We start from the raw sequence: 13,922 nt of genomic DNA, 5'->3' as shown, positions 1-13,922 counted from the left end.
AGGGTGTAATAATACTTCATAGCAGCTATAGAAAAGATATGGTAAATGTATTTTATATTAAGCTAATCAGGGTTGGGGTGCGGAAATTGGAAGCATTTATGACAATGAAAACAATTTATCCTCGTGATCTGTATTGTGTGGTATGTCTTCACCCTTCTGCCAACAACTGCGCCACATCAAGTAGCATCCGTCCATAAAGCAGTCATGTCCGTCCACATGTCATCAGGTTGGACAATGTTCCTGGGATAGGCACTGAAGCCAACAGGTCTAGAGCTTTATACAATACCGACCATTACGTCTTAAGATGAAAACACATCTGCAATACTAGATGGAGCCAGGTCTGCGGCTGTGTGTCCCCTGCAGTCTCTTAAATCCAAGAGACCTTTACAGTGATGTAGAAGAAAGAGAGACAACTCCCGGTGTCCACCTTCTGCTGCCTGTCCAGGAAACACAACATGTAAGGATAAGAACCGGCAAAAAAAATCCTCTACCAAGGAGTTACCACAAGTCCTATCAAAGAAGTCTCATGCCTGACAGTACAGGAAAACTTATCCCCCTATCCGTCCGCAGGATAGGGGATAAGCTTTAGATCGCAAGAGGTTCTAGAGCTGTGGACCCCCCAGATAGTCTGTACGGACCCCTGGCTCACCCACAGAGTGGTGTGTGTGTGTGCGCGCGCGTGTGTGTGTTATACAAATGGTGAAATCCCCTTCATTTCATGTACAAGACATAAACATAGAATGTGTCTGCAGATAAGAACCATTTGGCCCATCTAGTCTGCCCAATAATCTGAATACTATGACAAGTCCCTGGGCCTATCTTATATGAAGGATAGCCTTATACTTATCTCTATCTTATATGAAGGATAGCCTTATACCTATCCCATGGATGTTTAAACTCCTTCACTGTATTTGCAGCGACCACTTCTGCAGGAAGGATATTCCATGCATCCACTACTCTCTCAGTAAAGTAATACTTCCTGATATTACTGCAGAAACCTTTCCCCTCTAATATAAAACTATGTCCTCTTGTGGTAGTTTTTCTTCTTTTAAATAACCTCCACCTCTCCCATTTCTTCTCCAAGTCCTCCCATTTTACTACTTACCCTCCTTAACCCCTTAGGGACTCAGCCTATTTTCACCTTAAGGACTCAGCGTTTTTCCGTTTTTGCATTTTCATTTTTTCCTCATCAATTGAAGAAAAAAATGTCATTTTATAAATTTTGGGGGCTTCCGTTTCTACGTAGTACATTTTTCGGTAAAAGTAACACCTTATCTTTATTCTGTAGGTCCAAACAGTTAAAATGATCCCCTACTTATATAGGTTTGATATTGTCGTACTTCGGAAAAAAATCATAACTACATGCAGGAAAATTTCTATGTTAAAAATTCTCATCTAACCCCTATAACTTTTTTATTTTTCCGCATACGGGCCGGTATGAGGGATCAGTTTTTGCGCCGTGTTCTGAAGTTTTTATCAGTACAATTTTTGTATTGATCGGACTTTTTGATCGCTTTTTATTAATTTTTTTCATGATATAAAAAGTGACCAAAATACGCCATTTTGGACTTTGGAATTTTTTTGCGTGTACGCCATTGGCCGTGCGATTTAATTAATGATATATTTTTTATAGTTCGGACTTTTCCGCACGCGGCGATACCACATGTTTTTTTTTTATTTACCCTTTTTTTTTTTTTTTTTTTTATGGGAAAAGGGGGGTGATTCAAACTTTTATTAGGGAAGGGGTTAAATGACCTTTGTTAACTTTTTTTTTTCACTTTTTTTTTTGCAGTGCTATAGCTCTCATAGGGACCTATAACACTGCACACACTGATCTCTTATGCTGATCCCTACAAAGCCATAGCTTTGCACGGATCAGTGAGATAGGGGCTCGATTGCTCAAGCCTGTAGCTCAGGCTTGGAGCAATCAAACCCCGATCGGACGCCGCAGAGACAGGTAAGGAGACCTCCGCCTGCGTCCCAGCTGATCGGAACATCGCGATTTTATCACAATGTCCTGATCAGCCCCCGACTGAGCTGCCGGGAAGCGTTTACTTTCACACGCGGCGGTCAACTTTGATCGCCGCATGTGAAGGGTTAATAGCGTGCGGCACAACGATCGGTGCCGCGCGCTGTTAGCCCAGGGTCCCAGCTATGAATAGCAGCCGGGACCAACCTGGTGTGATGTGGGGTTACGGCGTGACCCCATTTTAAACACCGGGACCAGGCACAGGGCATACAGGTACGCCCTGAGTCCTTAAGGATCGGGATGCAGGGCGTATGAATACGCCCTGCGTCCCCAAGAGGTTAATATAGTGTTGGGACAAGCAACTGGCTACACAAGCCCAATAGAAATTAAAAGGACACATTTTTGGCTTCCATCGCTTGTAGAGCAAGAAGACTTAAAAAAAAAAAAAAAAAAAAAAAAAAAAGCCTAATCAAAGTTACCTAATCCTATGATAGAGACTTTTAAATACATAAAAGGGAATCAACACGATAAAGGAGAGGAGATTTAACAGAAGAAAAACTACCACAAGAGGACATAAGTTTAAATTAGAGGGGAAAGGTTTCTGCAGTAATATCAGGAAGTATTACTTTACTGAGAGAGTAGTGGATGCATGGAATAGCCTTCCTGCAGAAGTGGTCGCTGCAAATACAGTGAAGGAGTTTAAACAACATGGGATAAGTATAAGGCGCTTCATATAAGATAGAGATAGGTATAAGGCTATCCTTCATATAAGATAGGGCCAGGGACTATTCATAGGATTCAGATTATTGGGCAGACTAGATGGGCCAAATGGTTCTTATCTGCCGACACATTCTATGTTTCTAAGAAGACATCAGCTGTGGTTGTGCATCCTGAAGTTCCCGACCACCATCTCCAGAACACAAGTCAAAAAAGGCTATTGGATAAAATATGCCTGCAATTATAATAGAGAAGAGAAAGTGGAATATGAATGCATTAACTTATAAGGAGCAGTTTTAGCCTTCTACTCACCTTGTGAAGCACAGTCCTACTGTCTGAGTCTGTCTTTGTGGGGTCAGCTCCGTTCTCGAGTAGCAGCTGGACCACCTGCAGATGTCCGCAGTAGGCAGCGCGATGCAGGGGTGTGCTGCCCCCGTGTGTCTGTGCATTAGTGTCAGCGCCGCTCTTTAGGAGGAAGCTGCACACCGGGAAGTGACCGTGTCTGCTGCTATAGTGCTAGGCGAGAAACAAAAAGTGATACTCAGAATGCAGTCAGTAGGTCATCTCCTACACTGTCAGAAGAGGAGCTCCTAGCTACCTGGTTCTAAAGAGTTCAGCTTACTATGTTATATGCAAGATCTGGTCGATATGTCAGGAATAACAGACAAAGAACTAAACTACAGAACTGGCATATATGTGTTCATGCTCTATATCATACATATCATCACAGTCAAACTATGGATGCGGATGTAACATTACAGTGGGGAGAACAAGTATTTGATACGCTGACGATTTTGCAGGTTTTCCTACTTACAAAGCATGTAGAATAGGGCTGTCATTTTTATCATAGGTGCTCTTCAACTAAAACAAAAATTTAGAAAATCAAAATGTATGATTTCTAAAAAAAAATTTTTGCATTTAGTTAATGACATAAGTATTTGATACATTGGAAAAGCATAACAGAAAACTTTGTTTGCAATTACAGAGATCTAATGTTTCCTGTAGTTCTTGACCAGGTTTGCACACCCTGCAGATTTTGGCCCACTCCTCCATACAGACCTTCTCCAGATCCTTCAGGTTTCGGGCTGTCACTGGGAAATATGGGCTTTCAGCTCCCTCCAAAGATTTTCTATTGGGTTCAGGTATGGAGACTTTCAGGGCCACTTCAGGACCTTGAGATGCTTCTTACAAAGCTACTCCTTAGTTGCCCTGGCTGTGTATTTTGGGTCGTTGTCATGCTGGAAGACCCAGCCAACACCCATCTTCAATGCTCTTACTGAAGGAAGGAGGTTGTTGGCCAAGATCTCACAATACATGGCCCCATCCATCCTCCCCTAAATACGGTACAGTCGTCCTGCCCCCTTTACAGAAAAGTAGTCCCAAAGAATGATGTTTCCACTTCAATGCTTCACGGTTGGGATGGCATTCTTGGGGTTGTACTCATCCTTCTTCCTCCAAAACATGGTGAGTGGAGTTTAGACCAAAAAGCTCTATTTTTTGTCTCATCAGACCACATGACCTCCTCCTATTCCTCCTCTGGATCATCCAGATGGTCATTGGCAAACTTCAGACGGGCCTGGACATGCGCTGGCTTGAGCAGGGGGACCTTGCATGCGCTGCAGGTTTTTAATCCATGGCGGCCGTGTGTGTTCCTAATGGTTTTCTTGGAGACTGTGGTCCCACCTCTCTTCAGGTTATGACCAGGTCCTGCTGTGTAGTTCTGGTCTGATCCCTCACCTTCCTCATGATCAGTGATGCCCCACGAGCTGAGATTTTGCATGGAGCCCCAGACCAAGGGAGATTGACCGTCATCTTGAATTTCTTCCATTTTCTAATAATTGCGCCAACAGTTGTTGCCTTCTCACTTAGCTGCTTGTCTATTGTCCTGTAGCCCATCCCAGCCCTGTGCAGGTCTACACTTTTATCCCTGAGGTCCTTACACAGCTCTGTGGTCTTGGCCAATGTGGAGAGGTTGGAGTCTGTTTGATTGAGTGTATGGACAGGTGCAGTTAATACAGGTAAGGAGTGGAGGTCAGGAGGGCTTCTTACAGAAAAAATAACAGGTCTGTGAGAGCCGGAATTCTTACTGGTTGGTAGGTGATCAAATACTTATGTTATGCAATAAAATGCAAATATATATATTTTTATATCATACAATGTGATTTTCTAGATTTTTGTTTTAGATTCCGTCTCTCACAATTGTACTTATGATAAAATTACAGACCTCTAAATACTTTGTAAGTAGGAAAACCTGCAAAATCGGCAGTGTATCAAATACTTGTTTCCTCCCCCCCACCACCATTGTACTGACAAATCATAATCTGAATTTCCCTCCTACTAGTTATGTGTTGACTGGTTTAGGTTGTATTAGGTAAATGAATGGCTAATACGAGCCATGATCCATAAAATACAAGTAGTATATTGGTGTTTGTTTAAGGGGGTTAAATGCTTTTTTTTCTGTGTTTCTCAATAGAGATTTCTGATTTTCTCATGATAACTATAATCTGGTGATTACTAGGTATCTTTACACATTGGATATGGCCCCCTAGACCTTCTTATTCTGCCCTTATGTTTTGGATTATAAACATATATATACAGCTAAAGGAGATATAGAGATACATGGAGGGTGCGTGTCGCCCACTGTTTTGTGCTGGGCTCAACACGCTCCATTCCTGGGGAGAGCGGGGTCCCATGCAGGAGATCACTAGGGGTCTCAGCTGCCCCAGCGATCTAAAACTTATTCCCTATCCTTTGAATACCAGTTTCCAAACTTACAACAAATTAACATTTTAACAACCTGCATTATATATATACCGTATTTTTCGCCCTATAGGACGCACCGACGTATAAGACGCACCCAATTTATAGGTGCAAAATCTAAAAAAATAAAGATTTTGAACCCAATAGTGGTCTTCAACCTGCGGACCTCCAGATGTTGCAAAACTACAACTCCCAGCATGCCCCGGACAGCCATTGGCTGTCCGGGCATTCTGGGAGTTGTAGTTTTGCAACATCTGGTGGTCCGCAGGTTGAAGACCACTGCATAGGAGGTAATACTCGCGTGTCCCCGCCGCTCCGGACCCGTCACCGCTGCCCTGGATGTCGCTCCATCGCTGTCGCCGTCGCGCTGGAACGTCTCTACTGCCGGCCGGGTATCCTCGCTCTCCGTCACCGCCATCACGTCGTTACGCACGCCGACGCACATACGCGACGACGTGATGACGAGGAAGGAGAGCGCCGGCCATACAGGGGATCCCTGAACGGAGAAGACACCGAGGAGGCAGGTAAGGTCCCTCCCGGTGTCCTGTAAGCACTAACCCGGCTATTCAGTCGGGCTGTTCGGGACCGCCACAGTGAAATCGCGGCGGTCCTGAACAGCCCCACTGAACAGCCGGGTTAGTGTCACTTTCCCTTCAGACACGGCGGTCTGCTTTGATCGCCGCGTCTGAAGGGTTAATACAGGGCATCACTGCGATCGGTGATGTCCTGTATTAGCCGCGGGTCCCGGCCGTTGATGGCCGCAGGGACCGCCGCGATAGGGGTGTATTCGCCGTATAAAATGCACCGACTTTTTCCCCCCAGTTTTGGGGAAGAAAAAGTGCGTCTTATACGGCGAAAAATACGGTGTATATAATAGTGCGGCGGGTCTATGAAGCAAACTCAGCATTAACCCTTTTGATGCCGCTATCAAAGTTAATTGCAGTGTCTGAAATGCTGAAAATACACCGCCAGTAGCTCAGTGGAGCTGATCGGGATCATCGCGGGGAAATCGCGATGTCCCAATCAGCTGAGAGGGCAGTGGGATGGCCCTTATCTGCCTCCTCGCTGTCTATGGCACAGCATTAAACAGTGTATGCAATCTAATGATTGCATAGTAATTCCCTATAAGGGCTAAAAAAAATAGTGTAACAATAGTTTAAAAAAAATAATTTGATTTAACCCCTTCCGCAATAAAAGTTTGGATCACCCTTTTCCCATAAAGAAAAAATTAAACAAAAATAAGCATATGTGGTATAGCCGCATGCGTAAATGTCCGGACTATTAAAAATATATAATTAATTAAACCGCACGGTCAATGGCGTATATGTAAAAAAAATACCAAAGTCCAGAATTGTGTATTTTTGGGACACTTTGTATACCCTAAAAAAATGTATAAAAAAAAAAATCAAAAAGTCCCATCAAAACAAAAATGGTATCGATAAAAACTACAGATCACGGTGCAAAAAATTAGCTCTCACACATCCCCATAAATGGAAAAATAAAGTTATAGGAGCCCGAAGGGGAAACTTTTAAACATGCTAATTTTCGTACAACAAGTCAAATTTTTTTTTAAAACTAAATAAAACCTATATAACTTGGGTATCGTTGTAACCATCTGGACCTCCAGAATAAAGATATGGTGTAATTTTTACCAAAAATTGTTCTGCATAAAATTTTTTCTTCAATTTTGCCCCACAAATAAATTACGCAAGCGGAAATTCAAAAGTGTTAATGGGAAGTCAATGGGCTTTAATTTGGGGCGGAATTCCGCCGTTTAAATAGACTCTTGTTGATTAAAGTATGAGCACTGAATGGGTTGTGGGAGCAGATCAGCGGGGGTAAGGTGTCGAGTTACATCCCTACCAACCTAATATTATTGACCAATCTGAAGTAAATACCATCTACTGTATATTTAAAGGGGCACTCCGGCCCTGAGACATCTTATCCCCTGTCCAAAGGATAGAGGATAAGATGTCCCGCCGCTGGGGACCCCCACAATCTTGTATTCGCCACCCACCTTTTTGAGCTGCACGCAAACAGCCAGGTGACGACCACGGGGCCGGAGTATTGTGACGTCACAACTCCGCTCCGTGTGACGTCACCCACCGCCCCCGCTATACAAGTCTATGGGAGGGGGCGTGACGGCCGTCACACCTCCTCCCACAGACTTGCATAGCGGGGGCAGGGGTGACGTCACAATACTCCGGCCCCGTGGTCGCCACCCAGCTGTTTTTGAGCTGGCACCGCGGTGTGCAGCTCAAACTGGTGGGTGGCGAATACAAGATTGCGGGGGTCCCCCGCGGTGAGACATCTTATCCTCTATCCTTTGGATAGCAGATAAGATGTCTCAGGACCAGAGTACCCCTTTAAGGCTGGATAATCCTTTTAAACCATTAACATATGTATATGGAAGTTATAATGTACACACACTAATGATCCAATAGAGAAGATCACCGGGGTCACTCACCAGGGCGGTGTAGCCAAAGTTATCAGCCAGGTTGGGATCTGTTCCCTTTTCGATAAAGCGCTGTAGTCTCTTCAGGTCTCCATCCATAGCAGCCGACCATATACCTGGATAAATCAGAGGCCACAGACCAACCTCAGTGTCTGACAATTAAGAATAAAGCACATTTATGGAACTCATTAACATACGACCAGATCTTTCCTATAATCAATGGGATCTGCCAGTGCCCGTTCTGACCCGTCCCGATAATGGCTGTTAAAGGGCAAAAGAAAAAAAAAAGCCTAACAGACACGTTACAGGCGGATCACAAGGACAGGGTGAAAGTAGACTATGCTGCAGGGACTGTAAAGTTATTGTAGTTCATATTATAATGTCTGGACCTGTGTTTGATGTTGGTCTCACAATTCTTAAGTGATTTTTTTTGCCCCAATGTTTATTTTTAACAGCATACAAAATGAGTGTCGTCTCAGGTTTTCCCAGGGTGCAGTGTGGGCCGAGACATTACATGACTAGTCAGGTGATGAAAGGAGCATGTCTGCTTCAATAGGTGAAGCGTGGGTAGAAGAAGATCTTTCTGCAGGGAGTTGTTTTGCAACAGCTCGAGGCACCCTGGGTAGAAAAGCCTGGTCTATTGCATGGAAGGCAGCACAGGTGTGTTTCAATGGCTGATGTTTGGGAGGGAGAAGAGTGACCTCACACAAACAAGGAATTATGGGACTTGTAATTGGAGGGAGAAAACTCCAACAGGAAATAGCCATTTCACAAAAAGAAATCGACAGCGTTATGGTGGACCCAGCTGTTGCACAAGCACGGATCCTTCCTAAGCATGTCCCTTTAAAAGATACTGTTCACACATACAAGATCTGCTGAAAATTTCATTTTGTTGAATCAATACAAATAAATTGGTGAGTGCGGATTCATTACTTGTGAACATACCCTAAATACGCAAGGACTGGTGACAATTATTTGCACTTATTTTGCTTGGAAAATGTGTCAGTGCTCCAGGACATTATTAGCCCCATCAAATGAGGGCACAAACATGGTTAAAGGGGTACTCCGGTGGAAAACTTTTTTTTTTTTTTTTTTTTTTTTACATAATTAACTGGTGCCAGAAAGTTAAACAGATTTGTAAATTACTTCTATAAAAAAAAATAAAAAAAAATAAACATTAATCCTTCCAGTACTTATTAGCGGCTGTATACTACAGAGGAAATTATTATCATAATTTTTTTTTTGTGGTACAGAACTTTTCTCTACCACAAAGAAAAAAAGAAAATTGTAGACAGGTGACAAAATGTAGTCAATAGTGCCATTCTTTTGACATAAAGGAAGTCTATGGTTATTGTGTCTCCCAGTGTACTGCTGTGGTATAGAGGAGAACCTATCCTAAACTATGCTTTACAGCAATGGCCTTAAAGGGGATACTCTGGTGGAAAACTTTAAAAAAAAAAAAAAGTTTTCCACCGGAGTACCCCTTTAACCTGTCTCTAACTTGGCTCTCTAAGGGTGCGTTCACACTACGGAATTCCACGAGCGGAATTCCACAGTGTGAACTTAACATTAGTGTGAATGGGTCTCCGCGAGACCCGTTCACACTGCCAAATTTCCACAGCGGACAATTCCGCCGCTGAAATTGTTCCGCGCGAAGAAAGAACATGTTAACTCTTTGCGCGGATTCCGCCAGCACTGCATAGCCGTTAATGGTGACGGCCCAGTGCTCCGCGGCCCTGGCGGCCGCCAGGCGGAATATCCGCTTGCGGAATTCAGCGAGCAGAGACTCCGCAGTGTGCGCGCACCCTAACTTGCGAAACTACAACTCCCAGCATGCCCTGACAGCCTTCGGCTGTCAGGGCATGCTGGAAGTTGTAGTTTCGCAACAGGTAGAAGATCGGTGCTTTACAGCTGTCAGGGCATGCTGGGAGTTGTAGTTTCACAACAGGTGGAGAGCCACAGGTTAAACTACAGTGCTTTACAGCAGCAGTGTGTCTCCCCCCCCCCAATTTATGAACAATAGGGGGAATTCATCAAAACCTGTCCAGAGGAAAAGCTGACCAGTTGCCCATAGCAACCAATCAGATCACTTCTTTCATTTTTAACAAGGCCTCTGCAAAATGAAAGAAGCGATCTGATTGGTTGCTATGGGCAACTGGGCAATTTCTCCTTTGCACAGAATTTGATAAATCTCCCCAAATTAGGCCATTTTTATCATACGCTATAATTCTGTAGACCCTCTGCAGATAAACAAAGACTACAAGTCCCAGCATGCCTTTCCTCTAGGGGGAGGTGGATGTATCTTGCGGATACCTCTCTGGAAGTCCATCTCCTGCACCGTCTCCCGCAGTCCTGGGGCGGCTCCCGAGCAGCAGACATGGCCACCCCCGGGCTGGTGAGCGGAGCAGCCATCACTGTGATCCATGGCTCCCGGTACACTACACCATGAACGCCGCCATGTCAGGCTCCACCCACAAATGCCCGGCGGGGCAGCCAATCAGCGGAGGGGAAAGCTTCAGCCAATCAAACCGCATGTAAACATTTCCCCTCAGCAGCTGCATTACCTAAAAACTTCCAGCAGATGGCGAACTTATACAAGTCTGAAAAGATATACAGTATAACGTCTCTGATAAATGACATTTCATTATTATTACTTAAAAAAAAATCATATGAATTTCATCATCATTTTTTATTATGAGCAAAATTAGTAAAAAAAAAAAAAAAAAAATGAAAGCGTAAAAAGAGTAAAATGCCGCTTTATGTAGAATGTGGCACTATTCCTTACTCGTCCAGCAGGTGGCGCTGTGCACACGTGTGTCTAGCCATCCACAGATGTGGGCGGGGTCTGCAGTATATCAGTAGTGTGGGGCCTGGATTGTGTCTCCTCTGAAGTTTGGCATCAGTTCAGACAGCAAGTCCACAAATGACAAGAACTGCATTGTGCTGGAGGATACTGGAAATGTGCAGCAGGAATCTTCATAGGAACGATCTTACTATGAATAATACTTCTATTATACTTTATATAGTGTTATAGGAATGATTTTATTATAAATAATACTTCTATTATACTTTATATAGTGTTATAGGAACGATCTTACTATAAATAATACTTCTATTATACTTTATATAGTGTTATAGGAATGATCCTATTATAAATAATACTTCTATTATACATTATATAGTGTTATAGGAATGATCTTATTATAAATAATACTTCTATTATACTTTATATAGTGTTATAGGAATGATCTTATTATAAATAATACTTCTATTATACTTTATATAGCGTTATAGGAATGATCTTATTATAAATAATACTTCTATTATACTTTATATAGTGTTATAGGAATGATCTTATTATGAATAATACTTCTATTATACTTTATATAGTGTTATAGGAATGATCTTACTATGAATAATACTTCTATTATACTTTATATAGTGTTATAGGAATGATCTTATTATAAATAATACTTCTATTATACTTTATATAGTGTTATAGGAATGATCTTATTATGAATAATACTTCTATTATACTTTATATAGTGTTATAGGAACGATCTTATTATAAATAATACTTCTATTATACTTTATATAGTGTTATAGGAATGATCTTATTATAAATAATACTTCTATTATACTTTATATAGTGTTATAGGAATGATCTTATTATAAATAATACTTCTATTATACTTTATATAGTGTTATAGGAATGATCTTACTATAAATAATACTTCTATTATACATTATATAGTGTTATAGGAATGATCTTATTATAAATAATACTTCTATTATACTTTATATAGCGTTATAGGAATGATCTTATTATAAATAATACTTCTATTATACTTTATATAGCGTTATAGGAATGATCTTATTATAAATAATACTTCTATTATACTTTATATCAGTGGTCCCCAAACTGTGGCCCTCCAGATGTTGCAAAACTACTATTCCCAGCATGCCTGGACAGCCAACGGCCCCGCCCCCGTGTGATGTCACGCTCCGCCCCTCAATGCAAGCCTACGGGAGGGGGCGTGATAGCTATCATGCCCCCTCCCGTAGGCTTGCATTGAGGGGCGGAGCGTGACATCACACGGGGGCGGGGGAGTGACGTCACACACCGCCGGCCCTGTTGTCGCCGGTAATCAGTCCCGGAGCGAACACGCTCCGGGGACTGATTACAAACGGGGTGCCGTGTGCAAGATCATGGGGGTCCCCAGCAGCAGGACTCCCGCGATCAGGCATCTTATCCCCTATCCTTTGGATAGGGGATAAGATGTCGAAGCACCGGAGTACCCCTTTAATACTTCTATTATACTTTATATAGTACTGTATATCAGCTTCTGTATACAGTAAAATCTCCCTTTGCGGACACCTCCCATAGGACTTCATGTATTTGCACTCTCTGAATAATACTTCTGTTATACTTTATGTAGTGTTATCAGCTTCTGTATATAGGAATGATTGGAATATTCCCAATAGAGGGCACACCCAATAGGGGACAAAACACTCACAATAGGGGACAACCAGGCTTATGTGCTGGCCCCCATCAGGAGGGTACAGCCAATACACCAGTAAGGGGCCTGGGCTCCCAGGGGGCCTGCTTCTGTACGTCCGCCGGCCACAACCTTTGCCCCACACTTCTGATACCCCCATGCTACTTTATTTACCCTGCCTGTGCCATATCATCCCCACTCTATTATCCCCTGTGCCACATAATTTCCCCTTAATGCCGCCTGTGCCATTTTGTTCCCCTTTTATTCACCCCTCTGTGAAAATTGATCACCCCTCTTTACCACCCTTTGTGCCATGTCTTCCCCCCTTTATCCCACCTGTGCCATTTCATTCCCCCTTTTTCCCCCCTGTACCACTTTATTCCCCCTGTGCCAAATCATCCCCCCTCACCCCTTGTGCCACATCACTTTTCCCCTTCCCTCCTCCCCCTGTTGTTCTTACTTGGCCAGCAGGCTCAGGTGCAGGGGCTCTCAGCTGGTTTGACGTTCTCCTGACATCCTCTTAAAGGCTGTGAGCAGCTGCCAGCAGTGATGAGTAACGCTCCTGACATCATTTGGCAGTGCCCGCAGCCGCTGCTGCTCTTAGTAAGGGGAAATCATGTGGCACAGGGGGTAATAAAGGACAGATGATTTGGTACAGGGGTTCAAGGGGGAAAGAATGAAGTGGCATTGGAAGGATTAATAGGGGGAATAAGATGGCACGGGGGTTATGAAATGGTACAGGAGGGGGATAAACGGCACTGGGAGATTGTACTGTAATATTGCTTTTTATCATGTTTTATAGGTGATTACACTCTGGAGTCAGTACAGGACAGTATTCGGTCATTTAGAAAGATCTTTGAACCTTTATTCCCAATAGCGGACATCTCTCAATAGCGGACAGTTTATTTCCCCCATGAGTGTCCACTATTGGGAGATTGTACTGTATAAGAATGATCTTACTGTGGACTGCAATCACTTCACTGGATTATTACTATAACACTTTATATAGTACCATGAGCCTATGAATAACATTTCTATCACTAGACTGGATTATTACTATTACACTTTATATAGAGCCATCAGCCTATGAATAACATTTCTATCACTAGACTGGATTATTACTATTACACTTTATATAGAGCCATCAGCCTATGAATAACATTTCTATCACTAGACTGGATTATTACTATAACACTTTATATAGAGCCATCAGCCTATGAATAACATTTCTATCACTAGACTGGATTATTACTATTACACTTTATATAGTGCCATCAGCCTATGAATAACATTTCTATCACTAGACTGGATTATTACTATTACACTTTATATAGAGCCATCAGCCTATGAATAACATTTCTATCACTAGACTGGATTATTACTATTACACTTTATATAGAGCCATCAGCCTTACTATGAATAACATTTCTATCACTAGACTGGATTATTACTATAACACTTTATATAGAGCCATCAGCCTTACTATGAATAACATTTCTATCACTAGACTGGATTATTACTA

General features: G+C 42.6%; 1 protein-coding gene across 1 annotated transcript; it reads right to left on the bottom strand.

Annotated features, from left to right (window-relative positions):
* Positions 1-37: 37 nt before the first annotated feature.
* On the bottom strand, positions 38-10,431 carry ANKRD39 (ankyrin repeat domain 39). Its single transcript, XM_056571344.1, has 4 exons — positions 10,215-10,431; positions 7,914-8,017; positions 2,999-3,202; positions 38-437 (listed from the first exon to the last, which is right to left on the bottom strand). Exons 1-4 carry the CDS (start codon positions 10,324-10,326, stop codon positions 300-302), a joined length of 558 nt encoding a protein of 185 aa, XP_056427319.1. The 5' UTR covers positions 10,327-10,431; the 3' UTR covers positions 38-299.
* Between the last annotated feature and the right edge of the window lie 3,491 nt (positions 10,432-13,922).

Source organism: Hyla sarda, chromosome 4 (genome assembly GCF_029499605.1).
Source record: "Hyla sarda isolate aHylSar1 chromosome 4, aHylSar1.hap1, whole genome shotgun sequence".
NCBI lineage: Eukaryota > Metazoa > Chordata > Amphibia > Anura > Hylidae > Hyla > Hyla sarda.
Note: the sequence above shows the minus strand (reverse complement) of the source record. Positions and strands in the feature narration are given on the sequence as shown.

Excerpts from the sequence above, each read along its gene's own strand:
- ANKRD39 (XM_056571344.1), bottom strand. The coding sequence starts at position 10,326 with ATGGATCACAGTGATGGCTGCTCCGCTCACCAGCCCGGGGGTGGCCAT. Across the intron at positions 8,018-10,214 it reads GGAGATGGACTTCCAGAGAG|GTATATGGTCGGCTGCTATG; the intron begins GTATCCGCAAGA and ends TGATTTATCCAG. Across the intron at positions 438-2,998 it reads GTAGGACTGTGCTTCACAAG|GCAGCAGAAGGTGGACACCG; the intron begins GTGAGTAGAAGG and ends TTTCCTGGACAG.